The sequence below is a fragment of the Arvicanthis niloticus genome, chromosome 3 (assembly GCF_011762505.2).
Source record: "Arvicanthis niloticus isolate mArvNil1 chromosome 3, mArvNil1.pat.X, whole genome shotgun sequence".
NCBI lineage: Eukaryota > Metazoa > Chordata > Mammalia > Rodentia > Muridae > Arvicanthis > Arvicanthis niloticus.
Window position 1 is genome coordinate 108,368,120 of NC_047660.1, and position 26,297 is coordinate 108,394,416.

The window sequence follows — 26,297 nt, forward strand, 5'->3', positions numbered from 1 at the left end:
CTGGGAAAAGAAACTCCCAAGAGCAGGAAGCCAGACCGCGGGCAGTCTAGGCTGTAGGGCCCCTCGCTGAGCAGGCAAACAGGAAGGACTGCCCCCTGAGCTCTGGGCTCGGGGCCCAGGAATTGCCGCGAAGCAGGGCTGCAGCCTGGGTCCAGAGTAAGGAGGCGAGCGAGCACCAGTGGTCACAGGAGTCCCACCGGTCCCAACTACCGCTCCGCCACGCCCTGGTCTCGGCTCCCGGCCTTCCCGCGCGCTCAGGCGGGCCATCTGCATCGGCCGCAATGAAGGCCGGCTCAGGGGATCAGGGGAGCCCCCCGTGCTTCCTACGCTTCCCGCGGCCCGTGCGGGTGGTAAGTGGCGCGGAGGCCGAGCTCAAATGCGTGGTCCTGGGAGAGCCGCCGCCCACCGTCTTGTGGGAGAAAGGCGGGCAGCAGTTAGTGGCCTCGGAGCGCCTGAGCTTTCCGGAGGACGGCGCCGAGCACGGCCTGCTGCTGAGCGGCGCGCTGCCCACCGACGCCGGGGTCTACGTGTGCCGCGCCCGTAACGCGGCTGGAGAGGCCTACGCGGCGGCCGCCGTCACCGTGCTGGAACCCCCGGCCCCAGAGCCCGAGCCCCAGTCCTCCGAGTGTCCGCTGCCGCCGCCGGGCACCGGAGAGGGCGCCCCGGTGTTCCTGACGGGGCCCCGATCCCAGTGGGTGCTGCGAGGGGAGGAGGTGGTGCTGACGTGCCAGGTGGGAGGCCTCCCCGAGCCCAAGCTGTACTGGGAGAAGGATGGGATGGCCCTGGACGAAGTGTGGGACAGCAGCCACTTCAAGCTGGAGCCGGGCCGCGGCGCGAGTGACGAGGGCGCAAGCCTGACGTTGCGCATCCTGGCGGTGCGGCTGCCCGATTCCGGGGTGTACGTGTGTCACGCCCGCAACGCGCACGGCCACGCGCAGGCGGGCGCGCTGCTCCAGGTGCACCAGCCCCAGGAGAACCCGCCCCAGGACCCCGATGAGACCCCCAGACCGGTGATGGAGCCGCTCAAATGCGCGCCCAAGACCTTCTGGGTGAACGAGGGCAAGCACGCCAAGTTCCGCTGCTACGTGATGGGCAAGCCTGAGCCCGAGATCGAATGGCACTTGGAGGGCCGCCCTCTGCTTCCCGATCGCCGCCGCCTCATGTACCGCGACCGCGACGGTGGCTTTGTACTTAAGGTGCTCTACTGCCAGGCCAAGGACCGTGGGCTCTACGTGTGCGCGGCGCGCAACTCGGCGGGCCAGACGCTAAGTGCGGTCCAGCTGCACGTGAAAGGTAGAGCGCTGTGCCTCCAGTGTCTTCAGAGGTCCTCTTTGCTCATGTCCACTCCCACGTCCAGATCAATATTGAATTCCCATATCCAACCTGCCTCCCACCTTCAAGGATGGCGGGTTTAGATGCCACCAGTGTACTGGTGAATTTCTTAGCAAACTATCCAGGTGACTTCAAAGCAGATGATGAAAACCACTCAGCTAAGGAATAGATGACTGTAAACCTTTCCAATTCTAGAACATTCTTATCCTTTATTCTTTTCTCTTAGGCCTCCTTTCCCAACTGGATTCCCATCGGTAGCAATATCTGTAAAATAATAGGACCATGTTGTGGGTGTCAATAACTAAGACTAAGTTTATAGTATGTTAATCAGTGAGAACAAGAGGACTGTTGGATTGAAAACACACATTTGGAGTGGAGGCTGTGTTCACAGCTTCGGGCCCCAAATCTGTTAGGAAGGCTGGTGCAAACCTCCCCTGAGCCACTGCTCACTCACAGGAGAAATAGATGTGCCGGAGGGAAAGTACCAGGCAGTCTGTATTCCTTTAAGTTTCAAAGAAGATGAAGGCAAAAGAGATGGTGGGGGGTATTTTTTTTGGGGGGGGGGGTGACCTTACATGTTTTTCAGTACTGGTGAACAGAAAATCCAGAGAAAACGAGACACTCTAACACTCTAAGTCACACTGGAAGCTAAAGTTCCCCTTTATAGGACTGATCACGATTATGAGGGATTACATTTTCACTAGTGATTGCCCAACTTTCTCCTTCCAAGGAAAACATGCTGGGAAGTTCCCTTGAGTGCTGTCTGGCACTTAACCAAGTGTGTAGTACCTGAGCTGTGGCAGTGTCCTCACGAGTCCCAACTCAGTGTGCCCAAACTTGCCAGGCCAGTGAGAAACTGGACCGCCCTCAAGAAAGTAAAGAAAAACTTTACTTTACTTTTGGAAAGTAAACTTCTCCAAGTGGAACCAAACCTTGTTTTCCCCAGCAAATTAACTCTCTTAGTGGTTTCCTATGTCTGAAATAATCGATTTGAAATGCTTAGAATGCTATATTAAAATGAAATTCAATGGAGACCCCTGCAGAATTAGGGAAGAGCTGTAGAGTTAGGGGATAGTCTGAAAGTCACTGATCTGGTTCAATGCTTGCCCTCCCTCTCCATCTCACACTTGAGTGAATCAAGACACGGAAATGTTGTAAGACACGTTGCATTCAAGGAGATATGGCTGCTGAGCAGTGGGGTCAGACTGGAATTAGGCCAACTAACTTAGCTGGGAACTCAGCTGCCATTCCTAGCCTGCTAGGAAGAGCAAGTAATGTCTGGTATGCGTTCTCCTCCTCAGCCAGTCTCGCTCCTGAGTCTTCTCCTGTTCTCTTTCTACAGAGCCCCGCCTACGGTTCACACGGCCCCTGCAGGATGTGGAGGGCCGAGAACACGGGATCGTAGTGCTGGAGTGTAAAGTACCCAACTCTCGAATTCCCACCGCCTGGTTTCGAGAGGACCAACGACTGTTACCCTGCCGGAAATATGAGCAGATTGAGGAAGGCACTGTGAGACGCCTCATCATCCACAAGCTGAAGGCAGATGATGATGGTGTCTACCTGTGTGAGATGCGGGGCCGTGTGCGCACCGTGGCCAATGTGACGGTCAAAGGTCAGCTGGCCAGTGGGAGGAGGCTGAGGCTGGTGGTGTCTCGTTCCTGGGCTGACGGATTCCCATCCACGTCTCAGGACCCATCCTGAAGCGCTTACCCAGGAAGCTTGATGTCCTGGAAGGAGAGAACGCGGTACTGCTGGTGGAAACGCAGGAAGCTGGGGTGCAGGGGTGCTGGAGCCGCGATGGGGAGGAGCTACCAGACACCTGCCAGAGCAGTTGTGGTCATATGCATGCCCTGGTCCTTCCAGGGGTGACCCGAGAAGATGCTGGCGAGGTCACCTTCAGCCTGGGCAACTCCCATACCACCACTCTGCTCAGAGTCAAATGTGAGAGCGTGAACGCTTGTAAACAGGAGGGCCAGGGTAGGGGCGTTGCCGGTTGCCAGTGCCTGGGTTGGGAAAGTAGATTTAAAGCAGGGGTATTGTTGGGGGCTTGTACAAGGTTCATCCCGCCTTTATCTTAGGTGTCAAGCACAGTCCTCCTGGGCCCCCCATATTGGTTGAGATGTTCAAAGGCCAAAAGAACACGGTCCTGCTGACCTGGAAGCCCCCAGAGCCACCTCCAGAGACTTCCTTCATCTACCGCCTAGAGCGGCAGGAAGTAGGGTCTGAGGATTGGATCCAATGCTTCAGCATTGAGAAAGCGGGAGCCGTAGAGGTGCCTGGGGACTGTGTACCCACTGAGGGCGACTACCGTTTCCGCATCTGCACAGTCAGTGAACATGGCCGCAGTCCCCATGTTGTGTTCAACGGTTCTGCTCACCTTGGTGAGTTAATCCTTCGACCCTTGCCCATTAGTATCTGTGGTCCAGTCATGCCCTCCGTGACGTTTCTTCTCTGACTCTTACTCCTTATGTTATCCCATCTCCAGCTTTTGCCCTCTCTTGCCCTTTCTGGTTCTAACAGCCGTGCTCTGTCTCTGTCCCAGTACCCACAGCTCGCCTGGTGTCAGGCCTGGAAGATGTACAGGTGTATGATGGGGAAGATGCCGTCTTCTCCCTTGATCTGTCCACCATCATCCAGGGCTCTTGGTTCCTGAATGGAGAGCAGCTCACTAGTAATGAGCCGGAGGGCCAGGTGGAACCTGGAGCCCTGCAGTACCGAATAGAGCAGAAGGGCCTTCAGCACAAACTCATCCTGAAAGCTGTCAAGCACCAGGACAGTGGGGCCCTGGTAGGCTTCAGCTGCCCTGGTGTGCAAGACTCTGCTGCCCTCAGTATCCAAGGTTCGTAACAGGTGAACACCTAGGTGTTTGCGGAATGAGGCGGATGCTGTACCTGTTTCTCATAGCTGGGCTGGAAGAGTAAGGGGCATTCATGATGGGCTCGGATTGAGAGCTCAGACACCTGGAAAGGGCAGTTTCAATTCCCAGTATGGAGAGCTTCTCTCGGGCTCATCGGCATCATCCCCATTCTTTGGATTGTTTTGCTTTGCAGTTGGGGTATAGCTCAGTGGTACAGCACTTTGCCCAGCATGGGTTCAATTCAAAACTACCAAAAAAAAAAAAAATTATACTTGACCACTCATTTGAAAGACATGGATCCTGGCCCTAGTCCCTGCCTGCTTTCTGTCCTCTTGTCTAATTACCTAATGAAACCCTGTCTCCTGTGTCCTCAGCCTGAACCAGACAAAGCCCTAAGCACTTGATTTAGGTAATTAGCACAGTCTTCCCGATAGCCTCATAAAACAAGTCCTTCGTCACTTCCACTGTACATGTAGGAAGATGGGCACAGAGAAGTTAAATGGCCTGCTCAGAGCTACAGTTAATGAGCCATGGTACTGGATTGTGAATCCAAGTCATGTGGGTCCAGGACTGCACCCTACCCCATACTTCCTTTTTAACAAGGAAGGAAAGGGAATGCAGCATCGCTTGGGCCTGGGGAGGCAGGTGCTAAAAATTCAAGGGCCATCCTAGCACTTAGCTTCCTTGCTATTGCTAGAGAATCTGGGGTCTTACAGTGGTAGCTTCCAACATCAGCAGTAGAGAGCAAAGGCAGAAAATTTCAAGTATAGCATTTCCGTGTGTAACCAAAGACCAGTAATGCCAGAGGCACCAGGAGAGACAGGCTCTTTAAGAATTCTTAAGTACAGTGAAACTACTACTCTTATGCAGTGGCCTAAAAACCTAACTTAGCCTTTTTTTTTTTTTTTTTTTTTTTTTTTTTTTTTTCTTTCTGTTGCTGTAACAAAGTAGCTGATGCTGGGTACTTTATAAAGAAAAAAATTAGTTTAGTTCACAGTTCTGGAAACTCAAAAGTCCAGTTGGTCAGCCCAGTCTTCAGTGACTACTATCTTAGCTTTTCACTAAGTCAGACCATGACAAAGAAATAGAAGGGCAGTCATGATCAGAAGGAACCAAGTACATAGGATGAACTTGCTTTGTAGCGGCATACTTAGGAACTGACTGGGTTCCTTTGAGAACCACGTCTTACTAAGTCTCACCATTACAAATACTTCTTCCTATTCCTCCTTCCGTAGGCCTCCCCTCTTAGAGGTTCCAGACACTGCCACCCTGAGGACTACAGTTCCATGACATGAATATCTTTCCGAGAATAACTCAGATCATATCCGAACCATAGCAATGCACAGTCCTATTTCTTTTTTAAGTCAGGAAATTGAACCTAGCACCTTATGTGCATGCTTGATAGATACGCTGCCGCTGTTCTCTTCCCTCTTGACCCTCAAACCTGTTTGAAACTCTAACCGACATCCTGGCTTTAGTCACTGACAGTTGTCTTGTTAATGTATTCACCCCTACACCAGCACACAGGCTGGAGAAAGGGCTGCATATCTGAGGAGCAGAATAGACTAGAGACATTGCAAGTGACCAGGTTTCTCTCCATGCAGAAAGCCCAGTGCACATCCTGAGTCCCCAGGACAAGGTGTCACTGACCTTCACGACCTCTGAACGGGTCGTGCTGACCTGTGAGCTCTCAAGAGTGGATTTTCCAGCAACCTGGTACAAGGATGGGCAGAAGGTGGAGGAGAGCGAGTCACTCGTAGTAAAGATGGATGGGCGCAAACACCGACTGATCCTGCCTGAGGCTCAAGTCCAAGACAGCGGTGAATTTGAATGCAGAACGGAAGGGGTCTCAGCCTTCTTCGTTGTCACTGTTCAAGGTCAGGAACCTTGCTGGCTGCTTCTGGCTGAGGCTGATTTTGGGAGCTTTGTAAACCCTGCCCTTGTGGTCTGTTGGCTTGGTGGGTGTCCTCTTTTATGGAGGGCTTTTTGTTTTGTGGTTTGGGCCTGGGGCCTAAGGCCTTGTGGGGCTGGGTAAGCACTCTATTATCGAGATACATCCCTAGACTTACATCTGCATCTTAAATCTCTCATGTACCCACATCATCTATCGCACTTGCCCTCCTGTGTGTATACACCCTCTGCTAGATCGGTGAGGGGCTGAATGCAATTGTTGGAAGAAAAGAGGCGGGGCTGGCACTTAATGAGAATCTGCTCTGGGGCTAGAGCTGTGCAGGTCATTTGCACGTATGCTGTTTTGTTTAGCTTTCGCAACTCAATAAGCATAATCTCCAGTCCACATTGAGGCCCAAAGAAGTATTGTGACTTCTTTGTTGTCAGGCAGCCAGCACAGGTGGTGGGCTGGAGTCACACGCTGGCCTGGCTTTTTCCTGCTACTCATGGTGGCTGAAGTAGGCAGAAGTGTTACATGTATTGGTCCTGGGGTTCACATAAGACAGGAGTACACTAGAAGCCTGTTAGAATGCATGTTCCCAGGTCTCCCTGTGAAAACATTCAGGACTGAGCCTGAGGGGTCTTTTTTAGAAAACTGACAATGATGGTAACTCAGCTGAGTGACACATGCAGATTGAGACTGTCCCCAGCTGTGTGAGACACTGACTCAAGCTGACTCTCAAGGAAATCAGCATAGGAGCTACTGATCCCTTTGAGTCAAAATCCTGCTTCAACTCAAGAAACCCTGTGACTCAAACCTGAATATGTCCCATGACAGGGAACATGCCACTATAGGAAAATACCTGCAAAATTCATTGATATTGAGAAAGGGTTGTTTTGGGCATTCAAACCCAAGACCAGTGTTTTGAAATTATGGTGGAGCTGCTGGATGTCAAAGGCAGGGTTGTATGTGGCAGAACACATTGCTCATCTTCATGGCCAGGAAATGAGGGGAAGAGGCTGGGGTACCACCTTTGAAGATAGGCCCCAGTGACCTAAGGTTTTCCCATCAAGCCATTCCATAGCACCATGACAACGCCAGCCTGGCCTGCAAGCCCTTAACATCTAGGCCTTCAAGTTATTGCCTGTGTACAAAGCACACCATTGCCCAGTGGAGTGGCTGCTTGATGCTAAGTCATCCTCCAGGCTTGTCCTTTCTGCCCTGTCCTTGAACAGTACACTTGGCCAGGTGTCTTGTGGTTGGGATCTCCTTTCTGCCTGTGTCAATGTTGACTGCCATTGTATGATCCCTGGGTGCCTCCTACCCTCTGTGTCCCCACTCAGCTACCTTTGGGGATCTGTTTCATCTTCCATCATACCTAAGCTTCTATGCCAACACAATCTCATGCCCCCAAACTCCTGCATAGCATGGCTTTAATTACTGACCACCAGAAGGATGACCTTCTGCTGCCCTGGAATCTCCTGTGTAAGGGGTGTTTATGATCCATCTCTTTCCCCATCAAGATCCCCCAGTGCACATCGTGGACCCCCAAGAACATGTGTTTGTCCATGCCATCACCTCCGAGTGTGTCAGGCTGACCTGTGAGGTGGACCGAGAGGACGCAACTGTGCACTGGTACAAGGATGGGCAGGAGGTGGAGGAGAGTGATGTCATCATATTGGAGAATGAAGGGCCCCAGCACCGCCTGGTGCTACCTGCAGCCCGGCCCTCTGACGGGGGCGAGTTTCAGTGCGTTGTAGGAGACAAACGTGCCTACTTTACAGTTACCATCACAGGTGAGAGCAGCTAGCACACATGCTCCTGCCCCCTCTATCCTCCCTGTATTGTTGAGTCCTGAGCACATTAGACCTGGTTACTCATCACCAGGGAGCCCTGCCTTTCCCATCTTCCAGGAGTCCCCTGCTAAGAGGGTTCCTTGGGGACAGTAGTTCTGTTACAGAGCAGGTGGTACCAGGTGTTGAAGGGGTCAAAAAGTCTCAGAGGACTGTACAGGACCCCAGTTCATCAGAGACCCAGCCCCCTTCTCCCATGTTACATTTTAAAAAATTATTTATGTATTTTATGTATATGAGTACACTGTAGCTGTTTTCTGACATACCTGAAGAGGGCATTGGGTCTCATTACAGATGGTTGTGAGCCACCATGTGGTTGGTGGGAGTTGAACTTGGGATCTCTGGAAGAGCAGTCAGTGCTCTTAACTGCTGAGCCATCATGACACTCCCCCCCCCCCCCATGTTTGTCCTACCCTAGAGATTATAAACTGTTAGTTAACGTTGACTTCACACTCCCCGTTACACAGTTTCCACACAAAGCTTGTTGTACTTTGGAGATCATGGTCGGATCTCTGTGGCCATGATGGCTACTCTCGGGCTTGTGTGGTACTAGCTGTGAGCGACTGCCTAGAATGACTTTTTCAACACATGGCTGGCTTTCAAAGCATAGGAAATAGGCCTGGATTAGGAAGGATAGCAGGACACCCCAGTCCCATCCCCTCTTGCCTAGAATCACATGTCTCTGTCCTTCAGATGTCTCTTCATGGATCGTGTACCCCAGTGGCAAAGTGTATGTGGCAGCTGTACACCTAGAGCGTGTGGTGCTGACCTGTGAGCTGTGCCGACCCTGGGCTGAGGTGCGCTGGACCAAAGATGGGGAGGAGGTAGTGGAGAGCCCAGAATTGCTCCTGGAGAAGGAAGAGACCATCCGCCGCCTGGTGCTGCCCTCTGTCCAGCTTGAGGATTCTGGCGAGTACCTGTGTGAAATCCATGATGAGTCAGCTTCCTTCACTGTCACCGTCTCAGGTGTGGGCCCACCCCAGCCCCCAGAATCACCAGAGGACAACCCTGAGCCTGAGGGATATTGAGTGAATGTTTCTCCACATGCAAGCTTGCTGGTGTCAGGGAGGGAAGTGTGGGTTGAGGGTGCATGCACCAGGGTCCCTGCTGGAAAGAGCCTGGAATTTCAGTTGGAATCAACAAGCCCTTCTCTGGTGTCAACAAGGCCAGGCCCAGCTGTGTTCAACCAGCTCACTGACTGAACGCCATCTAGGCCAGGTGCCTGGCTGGTGGTCAGTTAGCCTCGAGACTAGCTGGGAAGACAGTTGCTAACCAGGGGTCGCAAATGGGGGACCCTTGGACTCTGACTCTGTGCAGCCCACAGATGTGTTTTGTTTGGCCTGCAGAGTCATACCAAAGTCAGGACAGTCCAAATAACAACCCGGAGTTATGCGTCCTCTTGAAAAAGCCGAAGACCCAGCGGTTCTGGTCTCGTTTCCCCCCCTGGCGACGAACGGCTGGCACTGAGTAGCAGCTGCCCCATAGTATGGGGCCCCCATTTCTCTGGTCCACCCTCCCTGCCATTCCTTCTGCCTCTCCCAGACTTCTTGAGCCGTTAACTTAGCCTACTTGGCCCTCGCAGTTTGCAACTCCTGTGTTAAACCAATAAACACACCAATAAACATTCCAAGAAACCTCATGATAAATAAGTTCAACTAGTGTCCAGGGCTTCACAGAACACCAGGCAGGGAGGACCCGGGAGGAGGTCTCAGGGTCACTGTAATATAGGCTGGGCTCCATGTATTCAGCAGCATATGAACAGACATGTACTTCCTCCTTAAAGAGCATAGCCTAGTAAGAAAGCCAGACACATGTCCGAGCGTAGGCTGTCAAGGACAGCGTAGGAATCCCTGGGCTGATGGCTGCTATCCTGGTCAGGGTAATGAAGATGTTTACCTACTTATACTGGAGCTAGGTTGAGTTCGGTGGGCAGAGAATATTCTAGGTACGGGGAGGTAGAGGTTGGCTAGAAATGGTGGTGGTTTATGACAGCCACCTCAGGACTGCAGCCCGCAGCACCATTCCCAGTGTGCATGCTAGTGGGGGACATTAGGCAGTTCTGGGCATCACAGAAGAACCCCAGTGGCAGCACAAGGACAACTACCCTATTCTTCATAGCCCTGTTGCCTTCTTCCCTGACTTGCCCGAGGAGCCATGCCCAGGCTGAGCTGCTGAGGGACTTCCACTCAGTGTACCCTAGATAGATTCCACAACTGCAACAACACTGTGTACACAACCTGTTTTACAGCCACCTATCTTCATTCCCTTGTTCCCAGCCTTGGCCAGACATAACAGCCACAACCACAAAGCACTGTACACCTCCCAGTAAAGTTCACATAAATGCCACCTCACCTCCAGGCCAGAGTGGATCAAGTCCCCTACCAAATGGCTTCTGTAGCTAAATCTTTACCCCTAGCTCACTACCTCAACCTCTTCCACCGCCATTTCATTCAGAAGAGGCTGCCTTCTGTAATCTCCTGACCTTGTCATGACTGGATCAGACGTTTTGGGAAAAGAATGCCATCTTGTCTCCACAAGATGCTGTCACATGAGCTCAATGCGGCAGTGTCCTGTGGCTGGGTCTGGCCGAGAACTGAAAAGTCCTAGGCAGGGAAGCCAGCAGTTCCCTACTCAGACCACAAGGGGGCCAGGTGTACTTCAGTCTTCTGGAAGCTTAGTCGGTCAGAGAACAAGACTGAATGGTATTAGGGACAAGCTTGGGCTTGCTGACAGTCTAATAGTGTTGACTTAGTTCCTTTTCTATGGAAGAGTGGCCTGTGTTTGAGGATGAGCTCCCTGAAACAGAGCATAGCGTCCCTGGGAAACTTTTAGACAGGTATTAACAACTTTGGTATACAAAGATTCAGTCCCTAGTTGCTCCAAGTGCGAGGCTTGGGTTCCCTCCCACTGTCTGCAGCAGGAGAGCCTGCCTAGAACAGAATGCTTCCTTCTGTCCCAGGAGTTACAGCTGTCCGGGACCTTAAGGGCAACTCATTGCTTAATCATTGCGAGCCTCAGTTCTTTCATCTAGAAAATGAAGACCACATAGTCCTTTCCTCCAGACATCAGTGTGGGGCTAAACTCTCAAAGTGCTCAGCGCTATGACTGGAGCATTAGGAAGTGTTCACTTTTACAGATCCTGATCCCACCCCTGAACAATTTTGAAAGCCCCCAATCCCTCAAAACCAAAAGACTTGTTAAAAGTTCAGCAGTCGTCCTGTATGGTGGTGTATACCTTTAATCCCAGCACTCAGGAGGCAGAAGCAGGTTGATTCTCTGTTTCCCAGGCCATCCTGGTCTACATAGTAAGTTTCAGACTAGCCAGTGAGATCAGAAGTTTGGCAGTCAAGTTTACTTCATTTAAACTGAGTTTAACTGATGCATGCTTAATTATTTAAGTATGGTAGGGCTAGGATATATCTGTATCTTTGTGAGATTCGACTGTGTCTTTTAGTATATCTTGCTGAGAGTAGATACATCTAATGTTAATGGGAATAGTTACAGGGGGCAGAGGCAGGACCTGAAGATAGCTACCAAATGAGAACTGCATCCTCTTAAAGTCCAGAAGATTCTGGATTCTGTGTCTGGCCTTGAGGATTTCAAGGACAGATCAGGGACATATTGTTACTTACTACTCTGTTATTCAGGACTCAGGGCTATTTTTAACACATGGGCAGCGGGGGCCCATGTGCTGCCAGGTCTCCCTAGTTAGTGATAGTTGTGTTTGCCCTCTTCTGCAGAGCCCCCTGTGCGGATCATATACCCCCAGGATGAGGTGACCTTAACTGCTGTGAGTTTGGAATGTGTGGTGCTCACATGTGAGCTATCTCGAGAGGATGCTCCTGTATGCTGGTACAAGGATGGGTTAGAAGTGGAGGAGAGTGAGGCCCTGGTGCTCCAAAGTGATGGGCCTCGTCGTCGTCTGGTGTTGCCTGCTGCCCAGCCAGAGGACGGGGGCGAGTTTGTGTGTGATGCTGGGGATGATTCAGCCTTCTTCACTGTCACTGTCACAGGTGGGTAGTTTCTGTGGACACCTCCAGGGAGGTAGAGAGACAGGGTGTTAGGGGATAGACATCCACTGTCCCTACTCCCCCTGTTTCCCTTCCCCCATGTCTCTGTTTCCCAGGCTCCTCAGTCTTAGTCATCAGAGACTCAATTCAAGCTGGGATGGTGTCCACAGGCCTGGTGAGAGGTAGCCCAGCAGTTAGCATCATTCATTCATTCATTCATTCATTCAACAAACAACTAGCATTTGCTTGGCACCATCCTAGATGCTGGGGTACAAAGTGAACCAGTGAGCTACGAGTTTCAGTGTTCATGGAACTCAACGATGGGAAGTGGTAGTCAGGCATTAAAAAAAAAAAAAAAGGCAAAATAAATGGTTTATAAAAGAGCAATAGCTAAGTGTGTCAGAGGCAAAGCATAGAAGAGAAGGAAATGGGGATGGATCTAAGGAGACGTGAATTGATAGATTTGGGTATGATCCTGACTTCCCTCTTGTATCTGTATGAACTTGGGCAAGTCCTTCTCTTCATAGGAGCCTTCAGGTCCTTACTATAAGGTGTATTGGAGAGGCAGGGAGAGACCATTGGTCAAAACCATGTGCCCCTTTCTCTGCCCATCCACCAGCTCCACCAGAGAGGATTGTGCACCCAGCAGCCCGATCCCTGGATTTGCAGTTTGTGGCCCCAGGACACGTGGAGCTACGCTGCGAAGTTGCCCCGGCTGGGTCTCAGGTGCGCTGGTACAAGGATGGTCTAGAGGTAGAGGTGTCAGATGCACTGCAGCTGGGTGCCGAGGGGCCTGCCCGCACTCTCACCCTGCCCCACGCCCAGCCTGAGGATGCCGGGGAGTATGTATGTGAGACCCGAGATGAGGCTGTCACCTTCAACGTCAGCCTGGCTGGTGGGTGTGCCGGGCCAGCCTGGGGTGGGGAGGCAGGGGCTGGCTTGGGCTTACAACCCTCTTTCTTTGTGCAGAGCTTCCAGTGCAGTTTCTGGCTCCAGAGGCAGCCCCAAACCCGCTCTGCGTGGTTCCTGGGGAGCCAGTGGTGCTGAGCTGTGAGCTGTCCCGAGCAAGCGCACAAGTGTTCTGGAGCCACAATGGGAGCCCTGTGCAGCAGGGCGAAGGACTCGAGCTGCGGACTGAGGGTCCTCGCCGAATCCTCTGCATCCAGGCTGCAGACCTTGCTCACGCAGGTGTCTACACCTGCCAATCTGGTGCATCCCCAGGGGCCCCAAGCCTCAGCTTCAATGTCCAGGTGGCTGGTGAGTACAGCCTGGGCAGAAAGCCTTAGTAGTCCCCCATATCCAGGGCTCCCCTACTTTCCTAAGACATCACATCTTTCCCTTGCCCTGTTCCCTCAGCTTGTCTCCCTGCTCTTCTCACTGCCCTCCCAGTGACCCCTAGCTCTGACCCCACAGAGCCCCCGGTGCGGGTAGTGGCCCCCGAGGCAGCCCAGACGAGGGTTCGAAGCACCCCAGGCGGGGACCTAGAGCTGGTGGTACACCTCTCCAGGCCAGGGGCCCCTGTGCGCTGGTACAAGGACGGGGAACGCCTGGCAAGCCAGGGGCGGGTGCAGCTGGAACAAGCCAGGGAGAGGCAGGTGCTGCGGGTGCGGGGGGCACAGAGAGGGGATGCTGGAGAATACCTGTGCGATGCACCCCAGGACAGTCGCATCTTCATCGTCAGTGTGGAAGGTAACAGTGCACCCCTCACACCCATCGGTCTCTGGCACCCACAAAGACCACCTCCTGTCCTCTGGGCCCTTTGCATCTCTGACACCTCACCCAACTGTTCCCTATGGTTCCCACCAATGCGTTCATGACTATCACTGTAAGAAGGCAGATTCCTAGCATGGCCCAGTTGGGGGAGGACAGGGGAAGGCTTCTAGAGTCAACTTGCCCAGGGTGCAACTCAGACTCTGCTCTTTGGGACTTGTGTGACATTTGCAGGGCCTTTTCACTCCTCTGAGCCTGAGATCTGAAATGAGATAGCAGATAGGTTGCTATGACTACTAAACAGGGCCCATAGTAAATAGTGTGTTGGTACTAGAGACCTGGGGAGAGGTGCCAGACTAGGATTTCAGGGAGCTTACTAAGTGTGGCCAGGAATTGGCATCCTAGTCTTTGGGAGAATACCCACAACCAACACATAGTAGAGCCTCACTCAAGCTGTGGTAATTGGTGGGAGAAGGAGAGCTTGCGTCCTGAGGGAAAATGGAGAAGGACAAAAGGAGAAAGGTATCCAGGTCACTGTCCCATTCCTCCCTCCAGAGCTCCCACCAGTGAAGTTGGTCTCTGAACTGACGCCCCTGACAGTCCACGAGGGTGACGATGCCACATTCCAGTGTGAGGTTTCACCACCAGATGCCGAAGTCACCTGGCTACGCAATGGAGCTGTTGTCACACCAGGGCCACAGCTGGAGATGGTCCTGAATGGTTCAGTCCGCACCCTGATCATCCGAGGCTGCCAACTCAAAGATGCAGGGACTGTGACTGCGCGAGCTGGAGCCACTGACACGAGTGCCAGGCTCCATGTTCGAGGTTTAGTGCGACTGAGCATAAAACCCTCTGTTCCCTGTAACCCCTCACAACCGTGGCCTAGAAGTGAGATAGCCTTCAACATCCAGGCTCCATGATCTCTTGTCTTCCCTTCCAGAGACAGAGCTGCTGTTCTTGCGGCGGCTGCAGGATGTGCGGGCCGAGGAAGGTCAGGATGTGTACCTTGAGGTAGAGACAGGCCGAGTAGGTGCGGCTGGAGCTGTTCGCTGGATACGAGGTGGGGAACCTCTTCCTCTGGACTCTCGCCTGACCACGGCCCAGGATGGCCATGTCCACCGCCTCTCTATCCATGGCGTCCTCCTTACCGACCAGGGTACCTACGGCTGCGAGAGCCACCATGATCGCACCCTGGCCAGGCTCAGTGTGAGGCGTGAGTGCCCAATCTTCATCTAATTCATCACTTTCCTGGCTAGCCCAGAGTCCCCAAGACCCTCCCACCAACGTGCTCCTTTCTGCTGAGGAAGGTCTGCCCTGGCTGTCCCAATCTAGGGTTAGAGCCAGAAGGCTCCTGCTCAAACCGAAAACCTCTTACTAATGTTTTCTAGTTACCTCGAAAGTCCAAATGGACTTTGCATTTTACTCCCAATTTCCAAGATGGCTTTTCTAGCAACATAAATGTTATGCTCCAGAAAGACTCTGTATTTATTTTTTGAAAAAAAAAAAAAAAAAAAAGGCTGACAAATAGTATTTCTCACCCACTGCCCTATGCTGGAGCACTCTATTACCTGGGTGACCTTATGCAATTTCTCTGAAACAAACCCCCTTAAAAATAGGGTTGATCTCTACATCCAGAGTCTTTGAGGAAGTTAGCTGAGGTATCAGACCTTGGTGATTGGCTGTCTCGGGTGATATGTGTTCATTACAGTATAACCCAGAGCGGCACTGCTCTTTAGTGAGGTGGTTCTCAACCGGTGGGCCGCGACCCCTGTGCTAGCTGAACAACAGGGGTCCCCCCATCAGATATCCTATATTAACATTACAGGTATCAACATTACAATGCATGACCATAGCAGGATCACAGTTATGAAGTAGCAATGAAAACAATAGTTTTATGGTTGGGGTCACCACCAGTGAGGGACTATATTCAAGGGTCACCTCATTAGGAAGGTTGAGATATATTGATTTAGTGCAATAGGGAAAATTAGGCCTAGAAAAAGCCAGAGCAGTTTGCCAAAGATCCCATGGTACATAGACATAGACGAGTTAGTTATATGTTACATAACGGCTCTGATCCCAGTGGTTGTATTGTTCCTTTCAGTGTCATACCACCCCACGGAGACTCCTCAACTCCCAGACTCTAACACTCCCATGTTTTCCTTTTCCTAACCACAGTACACATCTCCCCTGACCAAATCTAGCCAATTGTGTCTGTCCTTTCCTCCCTCCCCCTCTCCCACCCAGTCTGAACTTGTATAGCCAAGGCCTTCGATTGGGTGCTGGGGGTGGTGCAGAGCATGCTAGGGGTGAGCCCCTGAACCCTGCCCAGAACTGGCATCCTCCTTCTCTCATCTCCCCACACTAGCCCGGCAGTTGAGGGAACTTCGGCCTCTGGAGGATGTGACTGTCCATGAAGGGGGCAGCGCCACCTTCCAGCTGGAGCTGTCCCAGGAGGGAGTGACTGGAGAGTGGGCCCATGGTGGAGTCCGGCTGCACCCAGGACCCAAGTGCCACATTCATTCAGAAGGCCGTACTCACCGCTTGGTGCTAAGCGGCCTGGGTCTGGCTGATGCAGGCTGTGTCTCCTTCACTGCGGATACCCTTCGGTGTGCTGCTCGGCTCACAGTGAAAGGTGTGGCCTCTGGAACCCTGCCTGCTAAATCCCTGTGTGTGACTACTGACCTAACCATGTGGCTTCTACTGACCACCCTGCCAGAGTGGGGAATCTCTGGACCCTTTGGATCGGTGTGGGCCCCCAGTGACCACCTTGCTTGAGTACAGCTGTTCTGTTTCCTGTAGCCCAGCATCCGGTGCTACCTCGAACAATCCCATGTCTGTATGGTCTCTTTTGTTTGCATACGTGGACATGTCCCCACTGGCTACTCTAACTATGACTCTGTGGCTCTCTTGGCTGCCCAAGTGTGCCCCCTGAGGAAGTACCAGAGAAAGCTCTAGTACTAATTCTGCCTGAGGCCCCCATTTTCAGCCCTAATGAGTTCCCCATTAGCCACACCTCTAAGGACCCTCAGTGCTCTGTGGAGCACTTTTATGCCCCCCCCCCCCAGCCCAATGTCTTCATCTGTCCACTCCAGCCATGTGGTCACTGCTGTCCCTGTGTTTGTGAGTGATCCTTTTGGGATCTCTTCTTCCACCTCTGCCATTGCCCCCCAGCCCCAGCATGTCCATTGCTGACCACCTCAAAATGTGACTCCTACCCCACTGGCTCTCTGGCCCTGCCGTGTCTCCCACTCCCTTAAATGTCCTGTCCTCAAACATCATCCACTCACTAGTGGCCTCCACCGACCATCTGCATGTGTCTGTGTTGTACAAGCTGGACTCTCATTCCTCATTTACCCCTGACCCTTGACATTCTTCTCCCTTACCCACTCTCAGAGGTCCCAGTGACTATTGTGCAGGGGCCACAGGACCTAGAAGTGACTGAAGGTGACACAGCCACGTTCGAGTGCGAGCTCTCCCAGACTTTGGCTGACGTAATATGGGAGAAGGTCAGAGCATGGCCCTAGTGCAGACCTATCGACATAACAATAATTCGGGCAAGAAACTAACACTCACTGTACCTGTGAGACTGGTACTGAGCTGAGATTGATGTCACATTTAATCCTTTTTAATCCTTACAACACCCTGTGAGGGTACACCTTGTCATCACTGGGCTAAGAAATACATTCTGTGGGATGAACAGAGTTAGTTGCTCAAGGGCAGTCAATAGTAGCGTCTATGTTGAAAACTAATTTTAAAATCCACACTCGGTGGGTCCGTGCAGAGCTTTGGGCTTTCTGCGCCATTGGTGCCAATTCTTGGCTCTAAAGTCCCCAGCGGATGGCACCTTCTCAGAAAAGTGACCAGAAAGGGAAGACGTGAGACAGTCCAACCCTACCTAGCTGGGGAACAAGGAATCCACTAGTGCGCTTCTAGCCAGCTCGACATCCACCTTCCAGGATCGCAGCCCCCAGAATCCTACTGGGCTGGTCTAACCTATTACGAATCCCACCCTTAGGATGGGCAGGTGCTCTCTCTCAGCCCGCGCCTCCGGCTCCAGGCTCTCGGCACGCGCCGCCTTCTGCTTCTGCGGCGTTGCTGCTCCACAGACGCCGGGACCTACAACTGCGTTGTGGGGACAGCTCGCTCCGGGCCTGCGCGCTTGGCCGTGCGCGGTGGGTACCCAGAGATGCCAGGGTACTACTTGGGCGCCCCTTACAGCTCAGCCACTTCTAGGGAGGGGGCGTGGCGGACGTGTACTGGCTCCGCCCCGCCCCCGCCTCACGTTCCCGGCTCCGCCCCAGAACGAGAGGTGTCTGTGTTCCGTGAACTCCAGCCGGTTAGCGCCCGCGAAGGAGACAGCGCCACGTTCGAGTGCACCGTGTCGGAGACCGAGACCACCGGGCGCTGGGAGCTCGGAGGCCGCGCGCTGAGACCGGGAGGTCGCGTCCGCGTCCGACAGGAAGGTGTGGCCGCCTTTCTACCCTCTGTGACCCCTTGTTACTTTGCCCTGGGTTCAGGCAGACTCCGCCCCATTCAGATAAGCTCCGCCTCTAGCTCGAGCAGGCCACGCCCACCGCCTTCACTGCTGGTGTCTCCCGGACTTTCTCTGCTGCCAGCTCTTGAGTCCTGCTTAGCTCCTCTTCATGTCCTCTCTCCAATTCCGCGCGCCGACACTTCGGAACCTCCCCGGGACATGCTCGGGTGCCACCCTCATTCTCAAATTCTCCCGGGAAGCGGCTGAGGCCTCAATACCTCCCCACCCCCACCCCCAGGGAAGAAACACATTCTGGTGCTGAGCGAGCTGCGAACCGAGGACACCGGAGAAGTCTGCTTCCAGGCGGGACCCGCCCAGTCCTTGGCTCGGCTAGAGGTGGAGGGTAAGCTTCTGAGGCGAAGGCGACAGGGAAGGGCCTCATCTCCCGTCCTGACTGACTAGCTGCTGGTCCTAGAAATGCTGTCTTCATCTCTCCTCGCTGAGAGGCTCTCTTGGGGCAGGTCACAGAGAGCAGCTCGTTTCCTCAGGAGATGGAGAGGAAGAGACTTTGAACTGGGCATGCAGGGAAACGGACTGGTGGCACGGAGGGCTTGTGCCAGATGTGGAGGTTGTAGGCAGGGAAGATGGATCTCTCCTCTAGGGGCCGTGTGTGTCCTTATTAAGCCCCTGTCCCCCAACCGCAGCGTTGCCTCTCCAGATGTGCCGCCGCCCACCTCGCGAGAAGACGGTTCTGGTCAACCGCAGAGCGGTGTTGGAGGTGACTGTGTCCCGCCCTGGGGGCCACGTGTGTTGGATGCGGGAGGGGGTTGAATTGTGCCCGGGAAACAAGTATGAGATGCGTAGCCACGGCACCACCCACAGCCTAGTCATCCATGACGTCCGACCTGAGGACCAGGGCACCTACAATTGCCAAGCAGGCCAGGACAGTGCTGACACACAGCTGCTGGTAGAGGGTGAGTAGAACCCGCTGGGCAGAATCACAAGAACAGGAGGCTGACAGGCAGGAGGGGCTACCTGGAAGCTGCAGTGCTGAGCTATACCTATGGGAGGTTTTCCAGGACTCAGGGACTGGGTTTTCCAGGACTCAGGACTCATGGAAGTGGGTTCTGATGCATGTGGGGGGTGGGGGTGGGGGTGGGGAAAGGGTAGGAAAGATCACACTCAAGGTTGAAGAAGAGAGGGAACCCTGAGTTTCAAAAGAAGCTTCCCTGACTTTCCTAGGGCCTTTCCTGCTAGGGCTTCTCACTTTCCTCTGCTTCTGGCGCTTGCTTGTCTCCCCAGAACATCCAATTGCTACCAATTGCTCCTTCCCCCACTGTTTGCTGGCACCTGTTCTTCACCTCCTCCTGCCCTCTTTCCAGCTGGCTTCTGGTCACCTCAGTGGGTTCCACAGCAGCCTGGGCAGTTCCTTCCATTCTTTCTCTCTTTGATGTAGGAGGTGGCTACTCTACCCCAAATCTTTCCATATCTTTCACACATTTTGCTGTGTGTTCCACCCTACCTGCCTTCTTGGCCCTGCAGACATCCTTGCCAGAGGCTCCGAAAGGGTGGGACCCAGCTCTTCCCGTGGGTATCCAGACTCTGCTAGGGGAGGCAATTGGCTTGACCCTACTCTCCCTGACCCCAGTCCCACATGAAGTCATTCCTCTACAGGTGACTAGAGGACTGAAACACACCAAGAGGGTGCCCTCGGACCATTTGGAAGGAGCATACCCTTATACTGTGCAGGGTGGGGAGGGAGGAGCCAGAGGTATCAGGTAACAATAAAGATGCTACTGTTCATGCCCACACCTGTCTGTGTGCCATGGGAGGGCAGACCATGCTTGGAGTCCCTTGTAGTAAGTGTCACACCTCAGAGGCTGCAGTGTTTCCAACTTGGTTGATGGAAGTACAGTTACTGAAGACTTCTGGCAGAGGCTGCATAGTTTGGCACATTTATAAAAGATGTAAAACAGGGCAGGAGGAGACAGAAGCATGAGGTGTCTAAGGTGACATAGCAGACACCAGACATGCACCGTGCATTTAAGCCCTTTTCCCTCCACCCTCCTCCCAAACCCAACCCAGGACAGCACCTCCCAACCCCCATCCTCTGCCACTGCCCTCAGGCTGGTAGCTTTGCAGAGGCCAGGGGACCAGGGTGAGGGGTGCCGCCATTAGTTCCATGGACAATAACAAGAACCCTTAGATGAATGGTTGAAAAGTAGAGCGATAGGGGAGGCAGGCAGGCCTCCTCCACACAGACATGCAGGAGAGTGGCCCATGGGACCCCAGCAGCGGGACAGGAGGCGGGGCTGGCCCTGAAGAAGCCCTGCCAATCAAATCTAAGGCAAGGGTCCCAGTGTCCCCTCCAAGCCTACCCCTTCACACACATGTATGGGCAACACACAACCCTGAGCACATCCCAGTGGGGCTCACACCCCGAGTCCCTCGGGAGCTTGGATGAGAACTTCTCCCTCAGGCCGGCCTACCTAGCCTGAGACACAGCCTCCCTTCTGGTGGCTGGCCAACCCTCTCCAAGGAGGCGAGACAGCCAAAGGCCACAGGGCCTTGCAGCCTCAGTAGTGGCCTGGCAGGAGTCTTGAAGCTGGAAGAGCTGGTGACTGCAGAGTCCAGATAGTGGGAACATGACTACACCCGTACAGGGGGGCCCGAGCAGGCTGTCAGTGGTCCACGAGACCCATACTCATAGTCCGTGTCTGTAGGTGAGGCCATGAAGGAACTCAGAGAGCTCCCAGTCTGCCGGTCCCGGAAGCTCTGGATGTAACTCTGTGGGGAAGTAGGAACAGGTTTGAGTCCTGCCACAGAACCACGTCTCCCTGTACCACCCAGGCCTGAGACTCTCTTGGCCTGCACTAACTCAAGCCATCTCCAGACTGAGCCCACAGCCTAAATCCCACCATATAGGTATTCATTGAATGTGAGAACTTGGGACACCTGTCCCTACCTCCAAAGCTGGATCTATCAGAGCCCAGGTATAGAAGTTCTGATGGGTGGAAAAATACATCCAGTCCCCTAAGGAGACTCAGTCCTGAACGGTCAGTCTACACATTCCTCCCACCCCAGGGCTGGAGGGGTTCTGGGGCCTCACCGGGGAGAGGACATCTCCATTGAATCGTTTGATGGGCACTGGCCTGCGTCTATAAGCAGGGTCAGGGGGACCAGGCCTTGGAGGTGCCCGAGGACCTCTGGGAGGAGCCCGAGGGGGCCTCTTCTTCTGCCGCTTCTCCTTGCGTTCTTCCTGCTGCCGGATCCTCATCAGCTGCACTCGCCTTCGCTGCCGGCTGATGACCACTGTAGAGGAACAGGCACAGAAGACACTCAAGTACACATAGCTCTTCGTGGAGTCCTCTTCCTCTCTTCCTCTCAGAGGCTTTAGGCTTCCACAGTCCCTTGCCCACACCATCACCCCCTTCCTTCCTTTCCTTATTTCCCACCTCCAAGATGGAACTTTCCACAGTTTTTCTCTTCTTGCAAAGGTCTATATGCACAACATCACCTCCCCAACTGTTGTTGCTGTTCCAGTCCCCCCAGGCCAGATACCATCCCATCATCTTTTAACCAGACAGCTCCTTCTTCACTATTTCCTTTCTCCATCCACTTGTCTCCCTCTACCATAGCGGTTCTCAACCTGGAGGTCCCAACCTCTTTGGGGTCACCTAAGACCGCCAGAAAATACCAATATTTACATTACTATTCGTAACAGCAGCAAATTACGATTATGATGTAGCAACAAGAATAATTTTATGGTTGGGGGTCACCACTACCCGAGGAACTGTATTAAAGGGGTGCGGTGTCAGGAAGGTTGAGAACCTCTGCTCTACTACATTCTGCATTCCCAAACATTAATCTATGTTCCTTCCTCTCCTCCGCTAAGTCCTCCATGGGCATCTCGCTGTCCTTGTGACAGATTTCAGCCTAGAGGGTCCATACCATCAGCAAATCTCATTAACTGCACCTGCACCTGAACCAAGCAGCCTTCCTTGACCACCCTATGTACAGTGGACTCCGTAAAGTTACTGTTTCAAATCACCTTGTGTCTCTCCATACCACTCTACATAAGAGAAGTTAACTTATTTGTTTGTTTGCACATCTATTATCTGTTTCTTGGCTACCTTAAATGCGCACCCTTTATAAGAGCATGAACCTTCTCTGGCGGCCTTTGCTTATTTGTGGTCCTGCAGTCAAGCTCAGAGCCCAGCACATGTTGGGCAAGCATGCTACCACTGAACTACATCCTCTACCCTGCTTTTGTTTCATTGCTGCTATATTGCCCCAGTGCCTGGAATGGACGTGACCTAGAGCCAGTGCCCCACGCATTCTTTCGGGATGAATATTGTTACTTAACCCTGCTCTCCTAGACCCTGACCAAGCCAACGTTCTAACCCATCGAGGCCCCGATTTTTCATGTGTAGTTTCTGTCCCTTCTCACTAACCCCTCCATTTCACCACCCATCTTCGTCTACCCCTTCTTCCCATGCCCACCCTAGCCTGTGTCCTCTCACCTTCTGTGTGGGAGTCCCTCTCGGTTGTCACCCTCCACTGCACCAGAACGCCCATCAGGCTAAGTAGAGGCCAGAGTGCCAGCAGGGCCCAGCTCCGCCAGCAGAGGGGAGGCACAGGCGCAGCCCGCAGTCGCTCCACCACGTAGCGTCCCAGCAGTAGCAGTTCAGCAAAATAGTCTGCTGCAGTGGCGATGAGGGCAGCACCCGTCACGGCAGTGGCAAGGGTGGTAAGTGGTCGGGGCCAGCGCAGCGTGAGCAGGGCACAGAGCAGGCCTCCTCCCAACAGCAGCCCCAGTGGGCCCCATACGGAGCCAGGCTGGTAATAGGGTGCAGAGCCTAGTAGGGCAGCAGCAGCGAGCAGCAGACCGAGCAACAGCCCCACTAGGAAGAGGCCCACACTGCGTACCAGCATGGCTACCAGCCCGCAGAGCAGCCCGATGCCCAGTGCGATGCCGGCGCTTGCCCCAGCACTCAGCTGGGTCTCCAGAACCCGCTCTCGGTAGCACAGCAGGAAGATGACCACTGAGCCAAACAGCAACCCAGTGAGGAAGAGTACTGCCTTGAAGCAGCGGTAACCTGGAGGGGAACAGGGCCAGTGAGGGGCCAAAATGAGGTTACCAGACTAGAAGTCAGAGGGGTTGGGGACGTGGAGGCACAAGGGCATCAGAGACATGGGTGCTAAAAGAAGACTTAGAGGTCATGAGAGCTCAGGGTGGAGCTGTGGAGGTCAGGGGAGATCATGTAGATGCTTGCTGGGAATCACTGGGAAGACCCGTAATTATTAAAATAATGATATAAGCCTTTGAAGGTTGAAGTTAAGAGTCACTGGAGTTGAGTAAACCGGCCATGGGGCAATAGGGTCCTTAGGATCACAGGGTCCAGAGAGATCACTGGAGTCCCAAGGGAATCAGCAATGGAGTCTCTGGGGCCTCTGAGGAGGACTAGTCAGAGATAAAGAATCTAAAAGTCAGAAAAAAAAATGCATAGGGGTGAGGCCACATAGGTTTAGAAAGAAGATTCTTGTGTGGTCACAGGGCTTCAGAGATAAAGCAGCACTGAAAAGTTATGGAGAGGACAGAGATTGGTTTGGGGAGATGAGGTCTTTGCAGGTCAGGGGGTTGGATGAGAGTAGAGTCATTAGATTACTGAAGACAAAGGGGAACATGGAGGCCAGAGAAATGGGGGTACCAGAGATCACCATGTGGAGGATCAATCTACTGATTGGAGTTACGGGGATCAAAGAGAACCAGTGAGTGGGTACTAGGAGCTACACGGGGTTGCAGTAGGTCCAAGAGGACCACGTGGAGAACAGGGGTGATAGGGACTTGAGAGCCATTAGTGGTACTTGACAGAGGACCGGAGTGTAGGTCACGAGCAGTTATGAAGGTGGAAGTCGGAGCTTGGGGTCCAGGAGAGACAGGGAGAACCAAAGAGGAAGATGATAAGGAGGAAAAGGAGACTTACAAGAATGAGGGTATCAGAGCCCAGAAGGTTCTGAAGTCAGAGGAGCAGAATTTAGAAAAGGCTCTGAATCCCTGGTAGGGGCATCCAAGATGTGTAGGATGATATGGGAGCCGAGGGTAAGGAATGAGGCTATCCAGGGCACCATGCAGAGGGAGGAGGTACCCGGAGCAGAGCGGGCAGGATCTTTGCAGACCCAATACATGTCCTAAACCCTGTGTGGGGCATTTTTTCCTGCCCACCCTGCAAAACGTACAAGACAGACCCTCTGATCCTATATTCCCAACTATTTATTCTGACACACTTCTGGCCAACCATGCCAGCCTTTCTGCCCAAACTGGTTCTGATACATATAGTCTTCTCGAAGGCCTCCTTTGGGTCCCTACTCATAGAAGGCACTCTCCTCGTTGTGAAGTTTTATAACTTCCTGAAGAATCTGGGCATTTATTTACTGAAAGCTGACACTAGCCCATAGGTTACCTTTGTGAAAATGAGAAAAAGGTATACTTTTCTATAGAGAAGGTAGCCTTGGGCCAAGACCTTGAGAATTGTCAAACGAACCCACACACACACCTGTTCAACTGAAATGCAGTTACTACTCACCCACCCAACCTCACTGAGCTATGTAATCCATGTTGGCCTTGAGCTTCCGTTCCCTCTCTTCAGCTTCCTGAATGCTGGGATTACAGGCATACCACGCCCTCCCCCATACAACTCTTCACAATAACCATCCTTATGGGAATCTGCCTTGTAGGCGATCTCCATGTGTATGACTACCATCCAGCCCACTCTAATATGTATCACAAGCGTGAATATTCCAGGTCTCGCCCCCACCATACAATATGCCCTGTTGTAAGGGACCATGTTTAATCACCATGCTAAGAGGTTGGGTTTTTTTTTTTTTTAAGTGTCTGCTTATCCTAGTGATCCAAACATATCTTAGCTACAATAGCTATTATTCTTTGAGTACCCACTAATTCTTGTCTATATAAGGCAAACGTTGTTGTCTTTGTCCAGGTGAAAACGCTGAGACCCAGGTTAACATGCCCATTACATCACAATGACTAACATATAAAGCCAGGTTCAAACTCAAAGAGTCAAAACCGATTCTCTGTAGAATCTAGAGTCAATGATCTACAAATATATTTGAAATCAGCAAGAGAAAGAAATAGCCATGGGGGTGGGACGGGCTGGAAATGATTTTGGAGACACCAGAGAAAGGAACCTTAGGGAAACGGTAGAGGGCCACAGGTGAGGGATGAGGGGGATCTCACCAAAGAAGCAGTAGACGACTCCAAACAAACAGCACATGATGCAGACGAGGGCCGGCAGTGCCTGATACCTGCGCTCCAGAGGCTGTTCACAAGGTGCACCCCAGAAGGTATCATCCGGCTCCGGGGGCAGCAGCTGAAACCGCAGAGTTTCCATAGTACCCGGCATAGTGCTGGGAATGGAAGAGGGTCACCCTCCCAGGACAACCTGACAGGGAGGAAATTGGGATCAAGAGTCAGTTGTGGGTCTCCACCAGAATAACAGTGTGAGTGGAGGAATTCAGCAAGGGCACAGTGGACAAAGGAATGGTGCTCACATCAGGCAGCTCTAGAAGCGTCTCTGGAACGGGGAGCAAAGGCAAAGGGAAACAAGTGCCTGGCTAGAGGCGGTTGGGATACACTTAAAAGAGGGACTAGATGGGGCTAGACGAGGAGAGGGAGGGTGCTACTGGCAAAAAGAGGCAGCCTGAGCACCGTCTGTGGGAGGATCAATTTGGAATTGTCCAAGATCTACCTGGGCTGGAGGTGACCCGAGCTTCCGAGCAAAGGAGGGTGTGCAGGGGCCAGAGGAGCTGGGGTTGTAGGACACCAGAAGCTCCGACTGACTGGGGTCCGGGCAAAGTCCGCCGTGCGAAGGGGGCTGCTGGGCCGGAGAGACGGGTCTCTGTGCGACGGCGTCGTCGCCCCACCTCCAACACCGGCTGGCACTGCAGCCCCACAGCCCGGGGACTCAGGCCCGGCCCTAGGAAAGGAAAGGAGCAGGAGCTCGGGCTGTCCCGGAGCCGCGGCCCCATGCCCTGAGCCCGCCGGCGGCCTTTGGTGCTGATGGACAGCTCCGGCCTCTGCTCCTGACGTCACTCAGGGTGCACCATCCTGGCAGGGGCGGGCTGCTTCTGACGTCATCCGGGACGCACC

At 53.2% G+C, this 26,297-nt stretch overlaps 2 protein-coding genes across 5 annotated transcripts; one reads left to right on the forward strand and one right to left on the reverse strand.

Moving 5' to 3' along the window:
• Positions 1–12: 12 nt before the first annotated feature.
• On the forward strand, positions 13–23,227 carry Obsl1 (obscurin like cytoskeletal adaptor 1). Of its 4 annotated transcripts, XM_034497737.2 has the most exons (21): positions 13–1,293; positions 2,675–2,944; positions 3,022–3,273; positions 3,411–3,713; positions 3,875–4,171; positions 5,794–6,066; positions 7,604–7,876; positions 8,627–8,899; positions 11,674–11,946; positions 12,563–12,838; positions 12,913–13,200; positions 13,357–13,632; positions 14,209–14,478; positions 14,594–14,866; positions 16,019–16,285; positions 17,047–17,159; positions 17,669–17,825; positions 17,955–18,116; positions 18,426–18,530; positions 18,832–19,101; positions 19,802–23,227. In XM_034497737.2, exons 1-21 carry the CDS (start codon positions 282–284, stop codon positions 19,807–19,809), a joined length of 5,691 nt encoding a protein of 1,896 aa, XP_034353628.1. In that variant the 5' UTR covers positions 13–281; the 3' UTR covers positions 19,810–23,227. The 4 variants fall into 4 exon arrangements, with proteins under 4 accessions (XP_034353628.1, XP_034353629.1, XP_076787732.1 ...); XM_034497738.2 differs by lacking the exon at positions 13,357–13,632 and having other exon boundaries at positions 15–1,293; XM_076931617.1 differs by lacking the exons at positions 13,357–13,632; positions 14,209–14,478; positions 14,594–14,866; ... (5 more) ...; positions 18,832–19,101; positions 19,802–23,227 and having other exon boundaries at positions 17–1,293; positions 12,563–12,669; positions 12,913–13,141.
• Tmem198 (transmembrane protein 198) lies at positions 20,066–26,035 on the reverse strand. Its single transcript, XM_034497744.2, has 5 exons — positions 25,897–26,035; positions 25,386–25,590; positions 22,651–23,226; positions 21,237–21,439; positions 20,066–20,914 (listed from the first exon to the last, which is right to left on the reverse strand). Exons 2-5 carry the CDS (start codon positions 25,549–25,551, stop codon positions 20,777–20,779), a joined length of 1,083 nt encoding a protein of 360 aa, XP_034353635.1. The 5' UTR covers positions 25,552–25,590; positions 25,897–26,035; the 3' UTR covers positions 20,066–20,776.
• Between the last annotated feature and the right edge of the window lie 262 nt (positions 26,036–26,297).

Excerpts from the sequence above, each read along its gene's own strand:
- Tmem198 (XM_034497744.2), bottom strand. The coding sequence starts at position 25,551 with ATGCCGGGTACTATGGAAACTCTGCGGTTTCAGCTGCTGCCCCCGGAG. Across the intron at positions 21,440-22,650 it reads GAGGGACTCCCACACAGAAG|TGGTCATCAGCCGGCAGCGA; the intron begins GTGAGAGGACAC and ends GTTCCTCTACAG. Across the intron at positions 20,915-21,236 it reads ATGGAGATGTCCTCTCCCCG|AGTTACATCCAGAGCTTCCG; the intron begins GTGAGGCCCCAG and ends ACTTCCCCACAG.
- Obsl1 (XM_034497737.2), top strand. The coding sequence starts at position 282 with ATGAAGGCCGGCTCAGGGGATCAGGGGAGCCCCCCGTGCTTCCTACGC. Across the intron at positions 4,172-5,793 it reads TGCTGCCCTCAGTATCCAAG|AAAGCCCAGTGCACATCCTG; the intron begins GTTCGTAACAGG and ends CTCTCCATGCAG. Across the intron at positions 18,117-18,425 it reads CGTCCGCGTCCGACAGGAAG|GGAAGAAACACATTCTGGTG; the intron begins GTGTGGCCGCCT and ends CCCCACCCCCAG.